This window comes from Oncorhynchus mykiss, chromosome 6 (assembly GCF_057628025.1).
Source record: "Oncorhynchus mykiss isolate SJ-2025 chromosome 6, ASM5762802v1, whole genome shotgun sequence".
In the NCBI taxonomy this organism is placed as follows: domain Eukaryota; kingdom Metazoa; phylum Chordata; class Actinopteri; order Salmoniformes; family Salmonidae; genus Oncorhynchus; species Oncorhynchus mykiss.
Genome location: NC_143027.1, coordinates 58,824,890 through 58,850,024, shown reverse-complemented (window position 1 = coordinate 58,850,024; position 25,135 = coordinate 58,824,890). Strand labels below are relative to the sequence as shown.

Genomic DNA, 25,135 nt, shown 5'->3' with positions numbered 1-25,135 from the left:
GTCTGTCGTATGATAATTTGGTAAAAAGCCCATTTGACATTTGCTCAGTACATTGTTTTCACTGAGGAGTCTGCTGTTAATGATAATGCAGAGGATTTTTCCCAAGGTTGCTGATGACGCATATCCCACGGTAGTTATTAGGGTCAAATCTGTCTACTGTCACGACTTCCGCCGAAGTTGGTGCCTCTCCTTGTTCGGGCGGCGTTTGGCGTTCGACGTCACCGGCTTTCTAGCCTCCACCGATCTACATTTCTTTTTCCATTTGTTTTGTCTGTATTGTACACACCTGGTTCCCATTACGTTTGAATTATTTCCCTATTTAAACCTCTGGAGCCATCATGGTTTTGTGCGTGTTTATTGTTGTCAGTTGCCTCGCGTATGTAATTCTGGATTTTCGTTCTCCTTGTTGGAAGATTATTTTTGAGTAAAGTTACTATTATTACTCATCTCTGTGTTCTGTGCCTGACTCCGCCTTACCCACATCACCTAGACTCTGACATCTACACTTTTGTGGATTGGGGTGATCAGTCCTTAGTTCCAAATATTGGGGAAGATGCTCTTATTGGCATAGGAAAAAATGTTTACATTGCCAAAGCAAGCAAAATAGATAGTCAGCAAATTTGAAATAAACAATAAACAATACATTACAGTTACAAAAATTCCAAAAGAATACAGACATTTAAAATAACATATTATGTCTATATGCAGTGATGTAATGATGTGCAAATAGTTAAAGTACATAAGGGAAAATAAATAAATAAACAAATATATCTCTCGGTCTCTAGGTAAGCCAATCAGACGAGGAGGGTGCTTAATGGCTACGTTCTTAGAGAAGACCAGCTGAGCCGCCATTTAATGATACAGTCAGTCACACAAACAAACCATAATTACACACTAGACCTAAAATCATCATGCTCATTAGCAGTACTTAGCAGCATGTCCAATACAGCCGTTTGGTTGTTGCTGTTCTGACGTGAAACAAATGTCCATTATGTGCTCTGATGGTAAGCTGATCATGTCCTTGCGTGACGAAATAAAATGCTGTCTCACAAGGTCACTGTCGCTGGTCAAACTGGGGACCAGAACAAAATGGAGTCTAGATGAAAACAACCTTCAGTCACAAACCCATCCCTCTAAACATCAATACACTGCAGCACCTGCTCTGCAACCAACAAAGCCCAAAACCAATGGTTAAAAATGTAGGAAGCATACGTTTTTACTCACCACTGTAACAACACAGTGTGGTCAAGTAACTTAGTTATGGTGACGATCTGGTTACCTATAAGTACAAACATCCGTCCTCGATATTACATCACAACCCGGAAAAACATTTTCCGACATCACTTCGACATTCTAATCGGTTTTATGTAATACAAATAGAAAGTGAAGTGTAACGTTGCATTGGGACTTTTGATGTATATACTAATGCAAACAAAACATGTGGTTATGTTTATGCTACCAACCATTTAAAGGTGGAATACACGGAAATGTATTTTATTTATTTAACCTTCATTTAATTAGGCAAGTCAGTTAAGAACAAATTCTTATTTACAATGATGGCCTAGGAACAGTGGATTAACTGCCTTGGTCAGGGGCAGAACAACAGATTTTTACTTTGTCAGCTTGCGATTTGATCTAGCAACCTTTTGGTTACTGCCCCAACACTCTAACCACTCGGCTACCTCCACCATTTCATGGTAGCAAACATTTCTAATAGTTCTCATTTCAGTTTATGTGACAAAACAAGCAAGTCTAGAGAATCATTGTAACATTCAAGCCGCTGTGAAATATCTTTTCAATTCCCAAATATATTGTATTTTCAGCTGTTTGATGCTAGTGTACAAAACCGAAAGTAAAAGATGAAAAAACAGAACAGATATACCGCTTCTTAGGCTTGCTTTCAATGACAATGACAGATCTCTAACTCACATTTGAATTTGGTCGAGTCGCCCAAAAAGTTACATATCGCAGCTTTAAAATACAATAAATGTGGTAACACTTTCTATGAATATCATATGCATAATGCATTATACAGCATTATACAAGTTCTCATAATATATTATACAGCATTGTCATGAAGTTGGCCTATGGGTAAGGTTTATGAACCCCCCATAAATACCTTTCTCCCCTCTCTCTCTTGACTCTACTGAAGGACTCTTGAATAGCCTTTGTTAAATATAGAGAGTCTGGGAACATCAAACAGTGGGGGGAAAGGAACCATTTTTCGGTAATAGAACCAGTTGAAAATATGCGTTGGTACGTAATGAATGTGATGTCAGTTCGGGTTGTCATCTGAGACATTATGACTGATGACAGGATGACACAAACTGTATCTGGGAATATCTACACATTGTAGTTATCAGAGTCACATGTAATTATTGTGCAATTTAAATGTTTGAATATGAAACTATTTGTAAAAAGACTACATGTAATTTTAGCTTCCAAATGAGAGAATTGGGTTTTCATAAGGTTAGAGCTCTGCTCAATCAGTGGCACGCCCCTGTGAAGAGACATGGGTTATAAACTATGAAACACATCCTTCTCTCCCTCCACTATATAAGCCCTTGATAAAAATGTAACCTCCTGTTCCTTGGACGATAGGACGACGGTCCATACGTTAAAAGGGACTAACATGTCAACTACAGAACTAATCCAACCTCAGCGTGAGCTTTGCTTGTGAATGGTATGAACTTTGAACTCTTATTCACTCCAGAACTGATACCTCCTAGCCGTTGAGTTAGCAGCGGCCGCTGTAAACATGGGCTAGGAAAGGATGGACGACGTATCCAGTCTAACACACAACGACAATACTACAACGTATACAATTTACCACCAGAGACATTCTTCTGAGGACAGGAAGATCTCTGTTGGCCAACACGGCTAGCATCTACGACCAACCTACCAAAGCGCAGCTCAGAGTAAATATTTATTGCATTTTCATTTTCCAAATGGGCGGTAATTTAGAATGCATAAGATACTGTATTTATGATAGCATGGCTTCTCTCTTTGTTCCTCAATCTTCCCGCTCTTTCACTCAAAACCAACCCCCTTTCCTTTGTGTAACCAGCCGTCATGTCGGCTCCGTCCACCAGGGACGTTTTCTGTATGACATAATTTGCATTCTGTGTATATGTAATTCTGTGTGATTAGTTAGGTATTTAGTAAATAAATAATTAAACCCAATTTTGTATTGCTGATTCAACCTGTTAGCCAGGGTTCGTGAAGATAACCAAGAATTTACAATTTTCAGATGAGACTGAAATAAGGTGACGATTAATATTGACTGCTATTGATGTAAAATATTACTAGGTCTTTAAGAGTTTATTCGGAAGATAACAGCTCTATAAACACTCTTTCATGGTGCCCCGACTTTCTAGTTAATTACATTTACATGATTAGCTCAATCAGGTAATATTAATTACAGAGAAAGGATTTTATAGAATAGCATGTCATATCACTTAATCCGGCATAGCCAATGACACAACAGCATTATACATGTTCTCATAATGCACTATGATAGTAATAATACAGTATAAGCATAATAATACAGCATAAGAATAGTTATAGACACACATAAAGACTCATATGGACTCACAAGTCTGTATACCAATACTCATAATGCATTATAAGTATAATCAATCACTTATAGCTGAGGAACTCTCAACTCTGTTCTCTTATATCGAGGCTGGGTTGAGTTTTGTACCTTTGTTTGTCCTGTACAACTGCGGTCTTTCTACGAGGTGCTGAAATTCTTGCTTCTAATTGAAAAAAAAATATCGAGTACAACCATCAACCTTTTCCTCATTTGTGTCGCTCATCCTACGTAAGCTGAGATTCAATTGGTACATGCAAATCACGCTGAGCAATGTTATTGTAAATATTCATGTTATTGTATAATTTTGTCGCACTAGGCTTTGACTTTTTCATTTGCCTTTTTCTTTCTTGAACTGTTTATGTTAATATAATATCCAGCTGTGCCAATTGTTCATATGTTGGGTCTTAATTTGGTCCCCCTGTTGCAGGAGGACCTTCCTTTAATTTATTTGAGGTTGAAAAAGGCTTCTGAAGCTTGTCATTACGAACAACGTATCAACCCCTTCAAAATTGTCCATTACTTATCATCCACATAAATAATTCACATTTCCTGTTGCTTCAGGATTATTTTCTTACTGTAGGAAACTAGCTCACATTAAGATCCTACATCTGTAAGATCTTGAGGCAATGTATGTTATGTTTGAGAAAGAATGAAGAGCTTTGTGTTGTGTCATCATGAAATGTGCAGAGGTTCATTCGCTGAAAGCAGACCAATGACCACTTCATAATTGTATAGTAACAGTATATGGTGTATTGTTATCTGTCTGCCTTAGGCATTTCATCACTTTACCTATATCAATCAAATACGACTTTATAAGTATGCTATACACCATAACAAAGATTGTGATGCAGTAATAATAACTTGCTGCTCATTGACAAAAACGTTAGAAATGTATCACACTGATGGTAATTATAATGCTGCATGATCGTTGAAGAATAAGTGACCAGCAATTATAAAACACTATGTTGCTGTTCATAAAAAGTGATTATGATTATACATATAATGCATTATGAGTATTGGTTATGTCACGATTCTTCAAAATCGAACCCAGAAGCAGACCAGGACAAGGAGAGTAGGAAGAAGGTGAGTATTTATTTACAAGTGAATGTGAATGGGTAGATATATCCAGGTGGTGTAGCGGGTAGCGGTGGTGAGTTGATGGGAGTAAATAGGTGGATCCAATGGGGAAGCGGAATCCTCTGACAACCAGGCGGGAATGGGGTAAATGATCCGGGTGAGTAATGTTCATGGCTAACGATCCGGCAGGGAATGGATGTCAGGTCAGAGCTTTTGAAGGGGAGAGGTGATGATCAGGACAGGTGTGCAGATTACTGATGGAATACAGGTGCGGGTGAACATCGATCTCCCAACAAGCTAATTCGCCCGGCAACCAGACAGGGTGCGTTCCAGGACACCGGAAACACACTCCAGGACAGAAACACAGGCAAACAGGAAGGAAGCGGGATTCGTGACAGGTTAACGGAATTATAAGCCTATGAGTCTTTATGTGTATCTATAACTATTTTTATATCAGTGAAGGCTCCTCAGAGGAGAAAAAAGAGGACCATCCTCCTCAGTGAATTTAATAAAAATAAAAATGGTATAACATTTAGAAAGTTATCCTTTTTAGAAAAAATGCACATCACTGAATAACTGATTAAACCACACTATTGTGCAAAGAAGGTCTACAGCAGCCTCAACAGCATTCTGTAGGGTAGCACCATGGTGTAGCCGGAGGACAGCTAGCTTCCGTCCTCCTCTGTGTAAATTGACTTCAATACAAAACCTAGGAGGCTCATAGTTCTCACCCCCTTCCATAGACTTACACAGTAATTATGACAACTTCTGTGCTCTTGCAGATTGAACTGACATGTTGTCCACCAAATCAAAGGATCAGAGAAATAATCTAGTACTGAAATCATAAGCTACAGCTAGCTAGCACTGCAGTGTATAAAATGTGGTGAGTAGTTCAAATCAAATCAAATTTTACTTGTCACATACACATGGTTACCAGATGTTAATGCGAGTGTAGCGAAATGCTTGTGCTTATAGGTCTCGACAATGCAGTAATAACCAACAAGTAATCTAACCTAACAATTTCACAACAACTACCTTATACACACAAGTGTAAAGGAATGAAGAATATGTACATAAAGATATATGAATGAGTGATGGTACAGAATGGCACAGGCAGTTGACTCAAAGAGAGAGAAAGACAATGGTTGAACAGATTTAAACAAATTGATTTCTGCCAAAATGAAGGGGAAGCAAGAGAGAAATAGAGATTATCATTTTTGACCCTTTCAGTTTCACTAGAAAATGCAGCTAGCTAGTTCAGCTAACTGAAACACCCCCGCATCAATCAGAGGGATGCCATGTTAGCTGGCTATGACTTTCCAACACAACACTGGAACTCTTCCAAGTCAATGTAAGCTTTTGGTAGTACTCATTTATTGCCACTGGGGCCCGGCGGTGTAACTACTTACTGACTGTACACTAACATTACTGCATGATTGTTGCGGATTTACTAACGTGTTAGTTCTATTAGTTATGCTGACTATGACATTACTTTAGCTAATATGGTGACAACGATGTAGGCTGTGTGTAGCGGTTTGGTTAGGAAAGGCTATTTCGCCTGGTCACATACAGCTGATGCAGCTGGTGCATTGAAGTCCACAAGTGAAGGGAAGAGGTGAAGGGGAGCGCATGAATGTGAGAAGGAATACAACGTGGCTGCTATGAAAGTGAACTGTGTTTACAGGTGATCAGGGGTGTATTCATTCCGCCGATTATGTTGAAAAGGTTTCTTAAACGGAAGCAAACGAAACAAAACGGGGATAAACATACCTGAATTTGTCGAATAGAAATTCTTGTTTGCAACTGTTGGACTAATGATTACACCCTACATCAACTAGATGCAGGCAAGAGTGTGCAAGTTGGGACTGTCTGTCACCACAAATTTGTCTCTCGACCTGTGTGCACCTATTTTGTAAACTTTAATTTATAGGCTAGGTTGTAGCAACCTCATAATGGGTATAGCGAAAATGTGAGTATCATGTAGTAGCCTAAACCTATCGGTGTTACATTGAACTTGGTGAATGGAATTTAAATGAGAGTCATCCAATATGCTGTAATAGAAATAAGGCCATGCTCATTAAAAAAATAATTGTCCTCCCTTATCTTTAACAGCACTGACCGCCACTGGTTTATACTGCATTGTTACTGTATCATAGTGCATTATGAGTACATGCATAATGCTGTATAATGCATTATTAATATGGACTTCATAGAATTTGTTACCAGAAAAGTTTTTTTCCTACTTCACTCTGTCACTGTGTGAAGTGTCTCTCACCTCATGTTTTTAGGCGTTATCTATTTCTGTCAGTGTGTCTCTGCCTGTGCCACATCACAGGGTATGTGTATGGGAGGGGTTGAGCGGGAGACGAGGAGGGGGGGGGCATAAGGGGGATATGAGGTGGAAAACAGAGGGGTAAATGGGGAGAAGAGAGGTGAGCCCTTGGGAGTGGGGCATGCTGAGATTTCCACTTCCTCAATCCCAGCAGGCTACAGGGGAATCTTGAATGTTCAAAGCCAGAGACACGCACACTGGGAGAGAGCGGAAAGAGGAAATGGGAGAAGGGCATACAGGGGGAGATATGGTAGGGATGGGTTATCAGAGATCAGGGGCAACAAATAAAACACTGTTTAAAAGTTACAAACATCAGGAGCTCCCTCTCCCCATGCCTGTTCCATCACTACACTCACAACTCAACCAATATCACATGTCCTACTGAACCAATTCACAATCGCCAGACCTTGAGCCAATCACCAACAGAGCTAGAATATACACTATATATACAAAAATATGTGGACACCCCTTCAAATTAGTAGATTTGGCTATTTCAGCCACACCCGTTGCTGACGGGTGTGTAAAATCGAGCACACAGCCAATCTCCATAGACAAACATTTCCGTAAAAATGCAACACTCCCTACCGAGTTCCAAACTGCCTCTTGAAGCAACGTCAGCACAAGAACTGTTTGTTGGGAAATGGGTTTCCATGTCCGAGCAGCCTCACACCACGCCTAAGATCACCATGCGCAATGCAAAGCGTAGGCTGGAGTGGTGTAGAGCTCACCACCATTGGACTCTGGAGCAGTGGAAACGTGTTCTTTGGAGTGATGAATCACGCTTCACCAATCTGAGAACGCTACCTGCCCAAATGCATAGTGTCAACTGTAAAGTTTGGTGGAGGAGGAATAATGGTCAGTGGCTGTTTTTCATGGTTCGGCCTAGGCCCCTTAGTTCCAGTGAAGGGAAATCAACACTACAGCATAAAATTTCTGATCGGTGTGGAAGAACTTGACTGGCCTGCACAGAGCCCTGACCTCAACCCCGTCGAACACCTTTGGGATGAATTGGAACACCGACTGCGGGCCAGGCCTAATCACCCAACATCAGTGCCCGACCAACCTCACTAATGCTTTTGTGGCTGAATGGAAGCAAGTCCCTGCAGAAATGTACCAACATCTAGTGAAAAGCCTTACCAGAAGAGTGGAGGCTGTTACAGCAGCAAAGGTGGGACCAACTCCATATTAATGCCCATGATTTTGGAATGATGTGTCCACATACTTTTGGTAATGTAATGTACTTCAAAACGCCGTTTTTATTATGTGACTTAGGGGTGGCATTTTCCTACTGAATATCATCGACTGGCAAGAAAGACACTGACATAGAGTATGTAGGGCTAGGCTTGAATATTTCGATATAACTTACTTATAATCATTTTTGGATTGTCCATGTACCCAGATAACACAGAACCCAGAAGTGAAGTCTCACAACAAAAGGCCTGGAAGCAGTGATCTACAACACAAAATGGTCCTCTTTCACTCTCCCAAAATCAACCAAAACATCCCTTCTCTCTAGCTGCCTTATTACTTCTACAAGAGGAACATAGAACTTGGTCTACATATCAATGAATTTAACCACAGGAAACCAATATCTACTTTCTTAAAACTGTCAGGGGTGCACTAAGAATTGAAATGCTCTACCAGCAAGGGAAATCTCCATTGCCATGTCAGAAACAGAGAGAGAGAGCGAGAGATAGAGAGAGAGAAAACATAATTTTGTCTCATATTTCCATTACTCTAGAATTGCAAACATTAATAACCGCAGCCGTCCCCCCTCCCTATTTCCCTCTCCGCGCTCACCATCTCTCGCCACGCTTCACATCTCATTGTGATCAATATATTTTCAGAGGGGCACACGGAATCCAGATGAAAGAGCACAGACAATCCACAAACCACACCTGAAGCATCCACAACCTCTCTCTCTTCTTCACTTCTCTCTCTCCCTTTCTCTTTCTTTCTCTCTTTCACTGATTTCCCTCTCCTTCCCTAACTCTGTCTGTCCCCCCTCTATCTCTTTCTCTCCCTATTTCCCTCTAGCTTTCAACTGCATGAAAGAGGAAGTGAACGTGCGCTTCAATGAAGAGATGTCAGAACAAGATGAAGCAGGGTCTAAGTGTTGGGTAAGGTTCAAATGTTGAAATTGTACATTTCGTCATTTAACAGACGCTCTTATACAGACCGACTTATTAGGAGTATTAGGGTTATAAGTGCCTTGCCGAGATTTTTCACCTAGTCAGATTTGGGATTCGAACCAGCGACATTTTTGGTTACTGGCCCAACGTGGTTAACCACTAGGCGATTTAATGGTCTGGTTTAACTTCAAAGATTGTTCCTGTGTAACAACTACACTGTAAGGCTCCACAGCCCACAATAATCTATAGCTGGTCTGGTGAACACAGTCCAATACTGCAATAACTAATGTACTCAAAGTGACAGCAACATAATAACAGCTTCAGACATATTTTGCCGTAATTGACAATGCAATGTTACATAATCTATTCGTAACATCCACATAAACCGGCTCAAAAAAACTAGAGGGTTACGTTTTTCATTACGTGGAAAAACACAAGGCTACACAAATACATATTGCATATTTCTTTCGATTGAAATCCCTCTCTCTTCAAAATAGGCTAGCAACAGTCCCTGAGTGACTGCATTTTCCATAATTTGACCATACAAGTAAATGTCTTCTGTCCAGTAATTCTGTGTGTATTTTCAGTGGCGTTCGAGTTAGGGTTGCATCTTCTAATGCTTAACGTTGAGTGAGGCTCATTAAAATAATCACATAATCGTTCTAGGTTCATTTGGAACTCACTGAAAATCACAGTATCTCCAACAGGATCACTTCCAGGGTCATCATTACACAATACCTTTTGTTTGTGAGCGGCGAGGTATCCCTGTAGCCTCTCTGCTCTGAGGAAGGGACTGCTGTGCACTGCGAAGCGCACGTCCAGTGTCCTCTCCCTGACGTCCATCAGGCTGAAGACGTTGATGTCGTCAACGCCCACCGCCAACATCTCCGACAGGAAGTCCACCAGCAGTTCATAACGACTCCTCAAGCTACCACGCTGCTCAATAAAATCCTTCGCTGTGATGTCTGCAACACACACACACACACACACACACACACAAGTAGACACACAAACAAACAAACAAAGTTATACAAGCCAACATATGCCACATGACTCGTCCCTCTCGTTTTCCTAGGCAGAAACAGATGCATCCCTAAAATCTCTTCAATGAGCAGGAGAAACATACAGGCAATAAACAGAATAACAGACAAGATCTGCTTGTGACTTGTACTCTTATTAGAGAGACACTCCGTAGCTGTAATACTGGGCATATATATTTCTAAAAGATAAAGAGCTGTACTCATGAAAAATGCATGTCCTTCGAAAACAGCTCTGGATGTATTTAAGGAACATTAAAGATGTGCGAGGACCATGTTCCCAGACCTGACCTGACAGGCCCTGTCAATCGCCTCTCCTCTCCCTTCCTGAGAGCCACTGGCCCTGGCCCAGCGAGAGAGACACCACCCAGCCCTGCTACACAATGTCACAGTCACAGCCAACGCTCACACAGACAGACCACTCTGGCCATGTCGGGGATATTGAGCGGGGGGGGGGGGGGGGGGGGGGGGGGGGTGGTAGAGGACGGAACAGCCTTCAACCTCAATTTGGAGCACGGCATTGCTGCCAAAGAGAGGGTGCCAAGGTGAGAAAGCTCCTGAGCCGAGGCCGACTCTAATTGAGTCAACACCTTCTAGCATGGGATTAGGAGAGAGAGGGAAGCTGGGGATGGAGCAGGGGTCCTGGGCTTTATCTCTGCCCCCACTCCCCTCAGTCCCCTGGGCCCTGTTTGACACAGACAGGGTCCCCCTACTGCTCCAATCGAAGCTCTTCAGCACACAGGAGACAGGTGGAAAAGATAGGGAAAGAGATTTCATCCAATTTCAATGACATCAGTGACATAGTTATAAATTGTTTTAAAGGAAAAGGCTCCAATAATCATATCTGATGACTGAAACGTTGAATAAATGCATGTTTTTGAATTTGGGTGTTTCTACAAAGTTTAGTGTGTGTAACTGTCTGACTGATTGTGTGTGTGTGTGTGCGTGCATGTGACGTGTATATGTGAGTGCATGTGTGTAACTTTCTGACAATGTGTGTGTCTGTGTGCTCCCACTCTTAATCCCCAGGCTGACGGCAGGCTTTAAGTGTCATGCTGCGAACACCTGAGCGGTGTCAATCTGGGATCATTAGGTCCTGAGGAGTGCCAGTGTTGCTCAGTGTGATTAAGGCCACGGGAACAGACAGAGGGAGGAATCCTAGAATGACATTAAGAGAATGGAAATGGAACTCAGCGAGAGGATGCTGCTGCCGATGCTACTGCCGTCTGTCTGGTCTCATTACCAGTGCGGTGGGAGACAGACAGGGACTCTCTTTAACACGGAGGGCCAGGTTGACACCTGGCTTTGATCCAAAGCAAAGATCACATCGACTCTCCTTCCCACGGGCATTAGGGACACACACACACACACACACACACACACACACACACACACACACACACACACAGTGGCGGATTTAGGTGTTGGCGACATGGGCAGCTGCCCGCACACAATTCTTTGGAATGGTGACATTTGCGCGATAGGTTTTCCCAGCACTCATTTGCACGTCATGTCAATGATATCATGTCACCGTGTGGGACAATTAACCTTGTCAGAGTGGGCGACCTGATTCTAGTTTGTGAGCTAGGCAGGCTACTGCCTGGGAAGGTCTCCCACTCAGAAGTACGAGATGGAGAGGAGGGCAGGGGTAGGAAGCCCGAGGTAGGGGGAGCGAGGGAATCTATCAAATAGCGCACCTCTAACTTGGTACGTTAATAATGCAATTAGTAAATCAGTCACACTACGAAACGCTACCAAATAAATTCATAATACTGTGAATATATACAGTTGGAGTCGTAAGTTTACATACACCTTAGCCAAATACATTTAAACTCAGGTTTTCACAATTCCTGACATTTATTATTTATTTCAGCTTTTATTTCTTTCATCACATTCCCAGTGGGTCAGAAGTGTACATACACTCAATTAGTATTTGGTAGCATTGCCTTCATATTGTTTAACTTGGGTCAAACGTTTCGGGAAGCCTTCCACAAGCTTCCCACAATAAGTTGGGTGAACTTTGGCCCATTCCTCCTGCCAGAGCTGATGTAACGGAGTCAGGTTTGTAGGCCTGCTTGCTCACACACGCTTTTCACACCCATTTGCGACCAAGCTTTAACTTCCTGACTGATGTCTTGAGATGTTGCTTCAATATATCCACATAATTTTCCCCCCTCATGATGCCATCTATTTTGTGAAGTGCACCAGTCCCTCCTGCAGCAAAGCACCCCACAACATGATGCTGCCACCCTTGTGCTTCATGGTTGGTATGGTCTTCTTCGGCTTGCAACCCCCCCCCCCCCCCCCCCCCCCCCTTTTCCTCCAAACATAACGATGGTCATTATGGCCAAACAGTTCTATTTTTGTTTCATCAGACCAGAGGACATTTCTCCAAAAAGTATGATATTTGTCCCCATGTGCAGTTGCAAACTGTAGTCTGGCTTTTTTATGCAGCTTCTGGAGCAGTGGCTTCTTCCTTGCTGAGCGGTCTTTCAGGTTATGTCGACATAGGACTCGTTTTACTGTGGATCTAGATACTTTTGCACCTGTTTCTCCAGTATCTTCACAAGGTCCTTTGCTGTTGTTCTGGGATTGATTTGCATTTTTCGTACCAAAGTACGTTCAACTCTAGGAGACAGAACACGTCTCCTTCCTGAGTGGTATGACGGCTGCATGGTCCCATGGTGTTTATATTTGCGTACTATTGTTTGTACAGATTAATGTGGTACCTTCAGGCGTTCTAAAGCCATGGCTTCTAAAGCCATGACATCTTTTTCTGGAATTTTCCAAGCTGTTTAAAGGCACAGTCAACTTAGTGTATGTAAACTTCTGACCCACTGGAATTGTGATGCAGTGAATTATAAGTGAAATAATCTGTCTGTAAACAATTGTTGGAAAAATGACTTGTGTCATGCACAAAGTAGAAGTTCACACTGACTTGCCAAAACTATAGTTTGTTATTAGCAAGAAATTTGTGGAGTGGTTGAAAAAACGAGTTTTCATGACTCCAACCTAAGTGTATGTAAACTTCCGACTTCAACTGTAGTTTCACAGACATGTTGTTGCATTTTTTTTCTGGTTTGTGTGAAATGGTTAAGAATAATATAAAACCAGTCTGCACACCACCAAGGTCAATTGGTTTAGTCTGGACTCTTGGTTGACAGTGTTGGGGGATGGGTAATGTATTAGTGCCAAATCAGCACAAATGGATAGGAAAAGGTCTAAGCCATCAGGCGCCCAGTTTAGGAAAAAGAGGAAAGAAGAGGAGGAGAAACGCGCAAAAGACAAAGATTTGCAGCTATGTCATCTCTTTATGAGTATAATATAATTATGCATGCAATGAAATAGGCTAGTATAACACTTATGTTGTTAGCCTATGTTGCTATGTTGCTATGTTGCTTGCTATGCTATTACACATAGGGCGACACTATTTCGTCTTCTGTCCAACTAGCTTACATAACATTGGATATCATTTCACACAGTTTCATCATGATAATGTGTGTAGCCTGCAGCAAAATGATTACCACCTAACTAGCACATTATGGATTTGGTTAAGTTTCATTGAAGTGACATCATGAAGATTTTCTGTGATAGTATTGACTAGGTCCTGAGCTCATTAAGGGGAATTTCCAATGCTGTTGGCTAACTTAAAAGACGTCTATTATGCTGATATTTTGTCATATATTTAATATTTTGGGGTGTCTTATCCCTATAATTAGCCAAGGAGGTTGTATGGTTCATTTAGTTCCTATTCTGAAAGTTTGATAAATTGTGCATAATGTATTTAGGGTGTCAGGGTGTCAGACTCATATACTGTATTTAATGCAAATTCAGGGACACTTCTGAATTTTCTTTGGAGCACCCTCTGGCACTGGCCAGGATGAGGAGCCATCTACCTCCTCAGCCACACAGGCCTCTTCAGAAATGATCTCAGAGAATCAGGATGAGGAGCCATCCACCTCCTCAGCCACACAGGTGTCTTCACAAATGTTGTCTGAGCCTGAGGATGAGGAAGACCCATTTAATGACCCAACTAATGCCCATGTGCTCTCCGTTAGAAATGCCTGTAGCAGTATCCCCACCAAATCCTGCTGCTGAGGATGAACCACTGTCTACAGACCCTGCTGACTGGCCTTCGGTTCTGACCGACAGAATTCGGACACAACCAGTTTGCAGATGACCAAGTGAGGTACCACCTAACTTTGTTTTCCCAAGGAATGAGAGTGACGGAAGAAGTTGCCACCACCAGTATTTCAGGAAGACCTTGGTGATTGGTGAACAAATATCCCTAGAAGTTGATTGGTGTATTCTGAAAGAAACAACAGCCTCTTCTGCTCCTGCTGCAAACTCTTTTCTAAGAAGACAATGTATTTAGAAAACTCAGGACTGACAGACATGCAAGTTCTTTGCTGACATCGCACGACAGCAGTCCAGAACTCCAAAACTGCATGAAAACAAGGAAAGAACTGTCAATGAGGATAAAAAAATGGGAAGCAATTGATAAACATGAGATGGCACTTATGGAGGCTTGAGAGGACAAGATGGAGAGAGGTGTTGACACGTCTGACTGTTATTGTGCAGTCTCTGGCAGTTCGAAATCTGGCACTAAAGGGGACACACAGAAACACTGTACTCTCCATCAAATGGACATTTCCTCAAAGAGGTTGAATCCCTCTATCCCTCATTCCATTCCTCCCCCCATCCCTCCCTTCTGCCTAACTCTGGGGCCCACCTCACCTGTTTGCATCTCTGTAAGGTCCTGTTTCAGGGGATCAATAAAAAAGAGAAATTGAAAAAAAATATATTCAGTTCCCCTCTGGGATTAACACCAATACTAACCTCTGAGTCTGTCTCAAGGTCCTATTGACCCAGTCAACTGACTGTCACCATCCGCGTGTCTGTCTGCTGACCTGACATGACAGGGGCATGCTAGTCTCTTTTAATGGAGGTAGTTTGTATTTACTGTCCCCTTCGTATTTATTTGGACAGTGAAGCTGAAGCTTTGAATTTGGCTCTGCCCTCCACCATTTTGGATTTGAGATCAAACGTTTAATATGAGGCAACAGTACAGAATGGCACCTTTTCTTTGAGGGTATTTTCATACATACCTGTTGTACCATTTAGAAATCAATGCACTTTATGTGTCTAGTCCCCCCATTTGAAGGTGTATAATTATTCTTGACAAATTCACTTGGTATTAACTTTAGTCAAAAGTGTTGTATTTTAATCCCAGATTCCTAGCACACAATGACTGCATCAAGCTTGTGACTCTACAAATGTGTTGGATGCCTTTGCAGTTTGTTTTGGTTGTGTTTCGGGTTATGTTGTGCCCCAATAGAAATCAATGGTTAATAATGTATTGTGTCATTTTGGAGTCACTTTTATTGTAAATAAGACTAGACTATGTTTCTGAACACTTCTACTACATTCATGTGGATGCTACCATGATTATGGACCATAATGAATGAATCATGAATAATGATGAGTGAGAAAGTTACAGATTAAAGTGACTCCAAAATGACACTACATTATTTACAATTAATTTCTATTGGGCACAACATCATCCGAAACACAACCACAGCAAACTGCACGTACATCCAACAAGTATGTAGTCACAAGCTTGATGTATTCATTGCATGCTAGGAATATGGGACCAAATACTAAACTATTGACTAAACGTCATATACTATAAGTGAATTTGTCCAAATACTTATGACACCTTTAAGAATTTTGCCAGCTTGATGTCACTCAAAAAAATGTAAATGATCTTGCTGCTCAACAACTCGGCGAGTTCATTCTGTATTTGGTGGTCAAGGTAGCTGGTGGTGTGACTCCAGGTCCCTTTTTGGACATGGTTAAGGTGCTCTTTCATGATTGGATCAAATTGTCCAAATACGTAGGGGACAGTAAATACAAACTACCTCCATTAAAAGAGACTAGCATGCCCCTGGCATGTCAGGTCAGCAGACAGACACGCGGATGGTGACAGAGTAGGGGGTGTCAGTTGACTGGGTCAATAGGACCTTGAGACAGACTCAGAGGTTAGTATTGGTGTTAATCCCAGAGGGGAACTGAATATATTTTTTCTCTTTTTTATTGATCCCCTGAAACAGGACCTTAGAGAGATGCAAACAGGTGAGGTGGGCCCCAGAGTTAGGCAGAAGGGAGGGATGGGGGGAGGAATGGAATGAGGGACAGAGGGATTCAACTTTGAACTTTTTCAAACTAATCTCACAGCCAGAAAAGGACACACTCAAGCTGTTTCAAAGTTCTTTATTCAACATACTAGGGGGAATGGCCCTAGCCCTCACCCTCCGATCCAACAGGTCCCAGACATGCTCAATGGGATTGAGATCCGGGCTCTTCACTGGCCATGGCAGAACACTGACATTCCTGTCTTGCAGGAAATCACGCACAGAACGAGCAGTATGGCGGGTGGCATTGTCATGATGGAGGGTCATGTCACGATGAGCCTGCAGTAAGGGTACCACATGAGGGAGAAGGATGTCTTTTCTGTAACGCACAGCATTGAGATTGCCTGCAATGACAACAAGCTCAGTCCAATGATGCTGTGACACACCACCCCAGACCATGACAGACCCTACACCTCCAAATCGATCCCGCTCCAGAGTACAGGCCTCGAGGTAATGCTCATTCCTTCGACAATAAACGCAAATCCGACCATCACCCCTGGTGAGACAAAACCATGACTCATCAGTGAAGAGCACTTTTTGCCAGTCCTGTCTGGTCCAGTGACGGTGAGTTTGTCACCATAGGCGACGTTGTTGCTGGTGATGTCTGGTGAGGACCTGCCTTACAACAGGCCTACAAGCCCTCAGTCCAGCGTCTCTCAGCCTATTGTGGACAGTCTGAGCTCTGATGGAGGGATTGTGCATTCCTGGTGTAACTCGGGCAGTTGTTGTTGCCATCCTGTCCCACAGGTGTGATGTTCAGATGTACCGATCCTGTGCAGGTGTTGTTACACGTGGTCTGCGACTGTGAGGGCGAGCACCTGTCCGTCCTGTCTCCCTTTAGCCTAAGACATGTTCACGCAGATGAGCAGGGACCCTGGGCATCTTTTTTTGGGGTGTTTTTAAGAGTCAGTAGAAAGGCCTCTTTAGTGTCCTAAGTTTTCATAACTGTGACCTTAATTGCCTACCATCTGTAAGCTGTTAGTGTCTTAACGATCGTTCCACAGGTGCATGTTCATCAATTGTTTATGGTTCATTGAACAAGCATGGGAAATAGTGTTTAAACCCTTTACAATGAAGATGTGAAGTTATTTGGATTTTTACGAATTATCTTTGAATGACAGGGTCCTGAAAAAGGGACGTTTCTTTTTTTTGCTGAGTTTATATGCTTATGTGAACTGGTGTGGGTGTCTAAAGGATTCACTATTTATCACACATTTCACCTTTCAATCAATTTCTCCTGTGAGTTTCCCATAAAGAGCCTTAATCTCCCAGAAGAAGATTTAACAGTACATGTCCTTATTGCCTTCCACATTTGTTCTTGAAATGGAATTTAAAATGTCATCGAGGCTATGTCAGTAATACTATAAGTAGAATCTTTCATAATCCTTCAGACTTGGAATCCATGAGAATGTTTACAGAGTGCTTTATTTGTGAAACAACCTGAAAATGGCTTCCACAATCCCAATTCTTTTCGGGTAATTGCTGTTTACAAATGCATTTGGATTGGGGGCAGTCTTGGTGTTGACATTTAACATTTTCTGGGTTGTGTCTACAAATGTATATTTAACCAAAAGTTTGAACGTTTTGAACTTCTATCCCTGTTTTAACATTGTGTGTTTCAGCTACAGTCTTCGGGGTTGTACCATTGGATTCACCTATTCCTACGACGTCCGTAGATACCAACCAAGTCTGTGTGATTAATGGGGGCTGAGCTACATCGGTGTTTGTGAGACAAGGGTGGATCCCGAAGAGGCCCATGGTCTTTTAATAAAAACGTCTGTAGAGTCTGAATGGTTTAAGCTACAACCTACTAAAAGCTTTCTATGAACATCAGAGAATCCCACGAACACACACATTGCTCTATGATGCTCACAAGCAACACAAGAGTTGTTAGAAGGTAAGGGCTTAATCTAGGGCATCCCAGGACATAGTGTCTATAATACTGTAATAAGCTTGCAGTCACTCCAAACTCCACACAGTTGAAACGGACTAGTTGAATATTAATTTCCCACCGAGGAAACAATTTCTGTACTTACAGTATTTATCTAAATTCATTTGTATCTGTTTTTGGATTTGGCGGACCTTATTGGTTTTATTATTATAAAATAATGAATGTCAATAAACTCATGAATGCAACTGTTTATGTCAAATTCTTCTAAATGTATCCCTGGTTTTCCTAAAAAGAAAATGGTAAAACACTTAACTGTGAGGATAAATATAAATACATAAGATTATATGCAGATGAGTCAGATAAATGAAAAACCGAGTTTTGCTGCACTCTGGGTTGAGCTGGCTCAGTGCTCAGCACTATAGCAGTTGTTGACATATTGTTCAACTTCAACAGACCTTTTATGGCATGAGCCATTTCAATCAATACACACTCCACAGCTCTCTAAATGCAGTGGATATTGTTGTCGTTTAGAGGATGCACTCGAAATACCCGGGCTAAGAAGTGTACGAAACCAGACGGCTCTACTGTAGATTAAATGGGCTGAAGAAGAGAACAAACAAACAATCGTTACGGGAGATTTTGGTTCCATTTTCATCACTTACAGTAACATATTATAAAACATCCTGTTTACCCAAATAATATTATACAGTATATAACCACCAGCTGTAATGTAAAGGCTCCTGGTTGGTGTGAATACATTGGCCTGCTGCTGTTTTTTGGAATTTGAAGCAAATCCCGTTTATCAGCTTATATGAGCCGTGACTCCCTCCGCTATTCCTCCCTCTCTCTTCTCATTTAAATAGCTCAGAAATCATCAAATCCCCTCAGCCGTAGACCATTTCTTCCAAAGTACGTTTCATTTTCACACACATAAGCGGTGTATCAGACCATACTTGACACCCAAAATGAAAGTGCTGAGGAAGAATAACATTGTCTAATTACAATTTCAAAATGACCTATTTCCAAGAATTACCCATTTCCACTGTTACTAACCCTCGCATTGTATCCTGGAAATATATATTCTTAGAAAAATAAGAAATAACCTTCATATGACAACACGAAACAACATAAAACAATTCGGTCCCAGGTCATAGGTCAAGGTTCAGAGGGCATGTGTACTGTACTGCACCTGCCAGGCGGAGGGATCCAGAGTTGTAGATGGCCTCGTCACGCAGCTCCCTCACATACACTGTTACCCCAGAGACAGCGTCTGGCCACACTCCGTCTGACACGCGCACCTGAAACTCGTAGCTGCCCGGGGGAGCGTTCTCCTTAATGATCAGGAATCCCGTCCGCTTGTTCAGGAGGAAGTAACTGAGGAGGCATAAAAAAAACAGATCAGCAACATCAGTTCTTCATATATCGCATGTAAAATGAGCAGTCTCTGGTGGATCTGTAGATAGATTTGGTGATACACCCCCATGAATGAATACTGGGCTGACATAAAAGAGAAGACATTACTGAGCGACTTTGGGAACCAGAGAGAGGAGATGAAGACACAAAGATTCAAAACAGCAGAATTAAAGGAGGAATAGATAAAAGACAGCAGAAAGAGAGAGGATATAACAAGAGAAAAGAGGAAATTATGGGGGAGGAGAGAGTTAGAGAGGGAGGGAGGGAGGAAGAGAGGAGAGGATAGAGGAAAGAAGGGGAGGGGGAGGGGAAGGGGAGATTATAAAAGAGAAAATATTTTTAAAAAGATGAGAGGAAGCATCTCCTTGTGGTCCACAACCTCATACTTCTTTTGTAATTGAGCTCATTCAAGTTTAATTACACTGGGAATCAAAGCAAGATCCCAGGCACATCAAATAGCGAAGGAGACATTGAGATGAGCTGGTTAATCATCTTCAAATCCAACCGTGTTTTATATGAAGTGTCAAAATTAGTAAACCGGACTCCAACCATTTCCCTATTGAGTAATGCAGAAGTTTCTCTACTCGAGTGAAGATGAGAGATGCTCGATGAAATATTAACTCTGTAAAGATTCAACAACATACTGTAGCTATGTGTGTTGAAAGAACAGATTCTCTGGGAGGAAAGCTACAGTCAATCTGAGTTCATGTATGTGAGTGCAGTGCAGGTGGCAGTGGTAGTGCTTCTGGATGTGAGGCCGTCAAGGTGTCACATGGTATGATGTGTTCCGAACACCACTGTAGCTGCTGAGCCTTCACAGAGATCTCAAGGCAAACGTCTCAAAAACACCCTGTCGCTCAGGGTTCCTCTGCTCTGCTCGTCTCACACCTTCGTCGCAGGTGCAGGTCCACAGCATCAATGACAGAGATGCTGTCGGGAGACATCACTCTCAAGGTTTTATTGGGGCGTCGAGAGAGGGGGACGGAGGGAGGGAAAGAGAGAAATACAGAGGAAGAGAGCTAGAGATGTCTTACTTGGGCACATGTCCCTCAAAGGCATAGGTCTTGTTGTCCCAATCATCAGGATCCGGGGCGTAGATCTTCCCCAGGACAGTGGTCGGCATCCTCCCTGTCGGCAAAGAACATTGATTCTCTCAAGGGTGTGTGTCTCTGTGTGTGTGTCATGAAGGGGTATAGTCAAAAAGAGCACTGTTCACATGGACATTAAAGTATTCTGAAAACAGCAGGCTGCATATGAATGCTTGTAGAGAGAAAGGCCATCATAATTACCGCAAGGCAACAAGAAAATGTGTCTGAAAGAAACTAGTCAACACATACTACCAGTAGCTTTCCATTGCACTTCAACAAAAGGAACATGATGTATTGGCTCATTTTGTGAAAGGAGAGGAAAACACCTGGAATAGATAGTCAACCCTGAAGAGGAGAAAAGAGAATCAGCTATACCTAATTGCTCGCTCCTACAGCGGCTCCTACAAAAGGCGCCAGAACAACAAGAGAGACATGGCTTCTTTTCATAAACTCCCGGTTGTAGCAAAACCTTCAAGCCTTGGAAATGGTCAGACTGAGGGTCAAACGATTTGCTCGTCATTCATATATTGCTTTGTGAATATGTTCTCTCATTGCGGTGCTATTCATGAATTCATGCATTATAGTGTATTGATGATGGCAGTGATCTCACCTCTGTGACTGTTGACAAAAATCTCCTTCTCTCCCGCCTGGTGAGCATGGTCGTTCTCGTCTCCTATGGTGATGGTCAGAGTGTTAGTGACCGTCTTGGGTGGATGGCCGCTGTCACTCATGATGATCTGCAGGTGGAACTCTTTCTGCCTCTCCCGGTCGAAGGCCCTCAGGGCTGTGATGGTGGCCGTGCCATTTCCGTTATCCTGCAGGTAGAAGTCGTTGCTGTGGTTTAGCTCTAAGGGAAGGCTGAAGTAGAATGGAGAACCATTCTCCGCTGAGTCTCGGTCTACGGCCCGCAGTAGTGTGGAGGTCTGGTTGAGTCTGACCAGCTGGGGACCAGCGACGTTCTCCCACACCACTGGGGTGTACACTGCCTCAAACTCCGGCCCGTTGTCGTTGACGTCCAGCAGAGTCAGCTGAATGACGGTGCTGCCCGTCAAGGCCGGAGAGCCGTGGTCAGTAGCCAGGATGACCAGGTGGTGCTGCGCTGCTGTCTCTCTGTCTAGAGCGCTGGTCACAGTGACTAGACCAGACTGGTCTACAGAGAACTGGCCCAGAATGTCTGACTCCTGGAGGATTTTGTAGGTGATCTCCTTGTTTTGGCCTGAGTCAGAGTCGCTGGCCGTCAGCCTGGCCACACTGCTGCCCACGGGCACGTCCTCGGGCAGGGGCGCCGGCGGCTGGGAGAGCGCGATGAAGATGGGTGTGTGGTCGTTACAGTCCTCTACCTCTATGATACAGTGGATGAAGCTTGAGAAGTCCAGGTCTTCGACCTTCAGGGTGAGGTTGAAGCGCTGCTCACTTGTCCTCTCGTAGTCCAGCCTCTTCTTCAGTCTCAGGGTGCCACGCTGCTCCTGCCGGTGGCTCACCATGGAGAACTTCTGCTCCGGGTCTCCTGCCACCACACTGAAGGTGAGCTGGGCATTCTCTCCCGTGTCCCAGTCCTCAGCAGACATCTCCAGCACCACCGCGTTGGGCTCACTGCTCTCAGGAACCCTGGCCAGGCAGGACCGCTCTGTGAACCTGGGTGCGTGGTCATTCACGTCTGTCACCCTGATGGTGGCGGTACCCGTGCCCATCATGCCACCCCCGTCCCTGGCCTCCACCACCAGCAGGTAGGCCTCTGCCTGCTCCCGGTCCAGGCCACTCATTGCCACCGAGATGGTGCCCGTGGACGGGTTAATGCTGAACATGTCAGAGCCGCTGCCACCTGTACCCGTATCACCCACAATCCTGTAGGAGAGCACGGCGTTCTGGCCCACGGCCGAGTCGTCCAGGTCGGTGGCCGTCATCTCCATAACAGAGGTGCCGGGGGCAGAGTTCTCCGGCACGTTACCATGACAATCGGGGGCACAGGTGAAGACGGGCGCGTTGTCGTTGATGTCCCACACGTTGATGATGATGTCAGTGAATCCGGTCAGACCCTCGCCGCCCTCATCTGTGGCCAGGACCACAAACCTCCACACGGCCCGCTCCTCCCGGTTCAGAGTCCTCTGAGCGTAGATCTTCCCCGTCACCTCATCAATAATGAACTCGCTCTCGGCTCCCTGGCCATGGAGGGAGTACCGCAGGGCCTCCTGGTCAGCATCCTTATCTGGGTCAGTAGCAGTTACCTACAACATCAAAGGGAATGTGCTCGGTGAAGCTTTTTAATCTGCAGCGCGCCAACTTTCTTTAATGGAGTTCAGCACTGTTTAATTATTGAAGCTTGCTGACTTGGTGTCATCCATCAGGTTGGTTGAAGTGTTAACTTCACACCTACCTACTCTGCACAGTGATCAACTCTAGTTTATCGGCTATGTGCACAACTTTCACTCTCCTGACCTCAGCCCCAATCAATCCCCAGGCAGAGCAACATGTTTAAATCTACCATGAGAATTGCAGAGCGTCAGGTTTTGTAGGTGAAATGAAACCAATGAGCTACCATGGAGTGGTGGGGGGAAAAACTGCTAGTGGGCTAAAGCTTCTACCAGACGTCCCATCCGAAGAATCTTATAAAACAGGGACGGAACGAAAAACAGCATGATGTCATCTCATGCAATTCAGTCATAAAGGCTTTGGGTAATAGAGTGTCTTGTAACCTCCTGGCGCACAATGACTCACATTCTGAATGACAGAACTGTGTGACCTTGGGACTCTTAAGGTTCTATTATTCTGAGATAATTAGCTGGAATAATTGTTATCTTGTTTTCTTCAATTCGGGTATGCAGTAGGTCCAGAATATTTTACAAAACGAAGGCTATGCCAGTAACTCGGTTTTGACAAAAAATGCAGATCGAACGTTACAATTTTAAGCTCTTCCGATGCTGATGGGAAAAGCATTGAAATGATTACGGAGAAAAATGTGAAATACACATCAAAACTTCAGTCTTTCCCAATGACAGATAGATAGCGTTGTATAACACGCTTGAGTTGGTGACAAAACACTCTCCTGAGATTTTAGACATCTGATACTGTACATCGTACTATTCTCCCTCATTTTCTACTAACACACGTGTGATGACTTCAGAGATCATTTGTGCTGCTGTCAAAATAACTGCTGTCATGCTGTCATAGTAACGTGACAAATACAGATTACTGCTGGACTCAGTGAGCGTTTCAAACACACCTGAAGCACGAACACAGGCGATCCATCCAGCTCTTCAGTCACAGAGCCGTAGTACTCGTTGACCGTGAACACTGGCGCCTCGTCGTTCTTGTTGACCACGTTGACCATCACATCCGCATAGTCTTCCCACTTCCCGTCCGACGCCAGCACCAGCAGCTTGTAGCCCTTGTTCCGCTCGTAGTCCAGAGGCTGGGCGATGAAGATGGTGCCCACCTCTGGTTCCACGTCAAAAACCCCGCCAGTGTTGCCAGACGTGATCTGGTAGCGGAGCTTAGCATTGGCGCCTAAACAGAACAATGTGGTGACCGAGATATATGTAGTAAGCAGAGTGGGCCACCATGAGCATCACATACACACCATTTAACATATATAGGTAACATTTTCAGGAATCAAACTTTCGGTTTTTCAAATGAAATCTGACTGAATCTGCTTAACATTTTAGGAAGTTTTTTTGTTGTTTTTTTTGCTTCACAAAGCAATTGTACTAAAGTATATTAGCTGATCAGCAGTTCTATACAGAATCCAATTATTGAGAGGAGACTCTTTGGAATCTCAAACAGATTCAATAAATTACAACTCAGGAGAGGGAGAATGGAGGAATCTCCAAAGACACAAAAGATTCATAGCTTATTTGCAACATGAAAGTGAGGACGCCAGAACAGAGCAGAGGACTAATCCCTAATCCTGAGTATTTTGTTGTGTTGGCAACAGTGCTAATGAAACATTAGAATGACTTGTGAATAGATATGTTTTCATTTGAGCTTCCTCTCCCCCTTCAAACGGCTGAGTTCAAATCCCAGTGGAGACCATGCATGCACAGAGCGAGCAACGCAGTGTAAACAAACCAAATGAATAAACAAACACAAGAGAACTCCTATTCCCACTTGTACGTGTTAAAAAATATATAAAAAAATCCCACTTTCCCTGGCTATAAGTTGTTATGCTGACAGGAGGAGAACAAAAAGAAACAATCTGTTTCCACTTCCTGGAACTCTTATCAGCACAGTAAAGGAGAAAGACCTCACTGTCTCTCTCTCTCTCTCTCTCTCCCACTCTGTTCTCTCTCTTTCACTGTGTTCCTAGTTCCCTAGCTCCCTGGGTGGTGATAATCTGCTCGGGGGTGTCGGGCCATCAGCATAGCTGGCCCCCGCGTGTG

At 43.3% G+C, this 25,135-nt stretch overlaps 1 protein-coding gene across 2 annotated transcripts in view; it reads right to left on the bottom strand.

The window, feature by feature from the left end:
- Window positions 1-25,135, bottom strand: part of LOC110526935 (neural-cadherin) — a 192,279-nt gene that overhangs the window by 48,416 nt on the left and 118,728 nt on the right. For both annotated transcript variants that reach the window (XM_036980609.2, XM_090238425.1), the window contains exons 17-21: window positions 23,980-24,263; window positions 21,370-22,984; window positions 20,706-20,799; window positions 19,448-19,632; window positions 9,875-10,101 (exon numbers count right to left, since the gene is read on the bottom strand). In XM_036980609.2, the coding sequence (XP_036836504.1) occupies window positions 9,875-10,101; window positions 19,448-19,632; window positions 20,706-20,799; window positions 21,370-22,984; window positions 23,980-24,263 (2,405 nt within the window). The remainder of the gene's footprint in view (window positions 1-9,874; window positions 10,102-19,447; window positions 19,633-20,705; window positions 20,800-21,369; window positions 22,985-23,979; window positions 24,264-25,135) is intronic.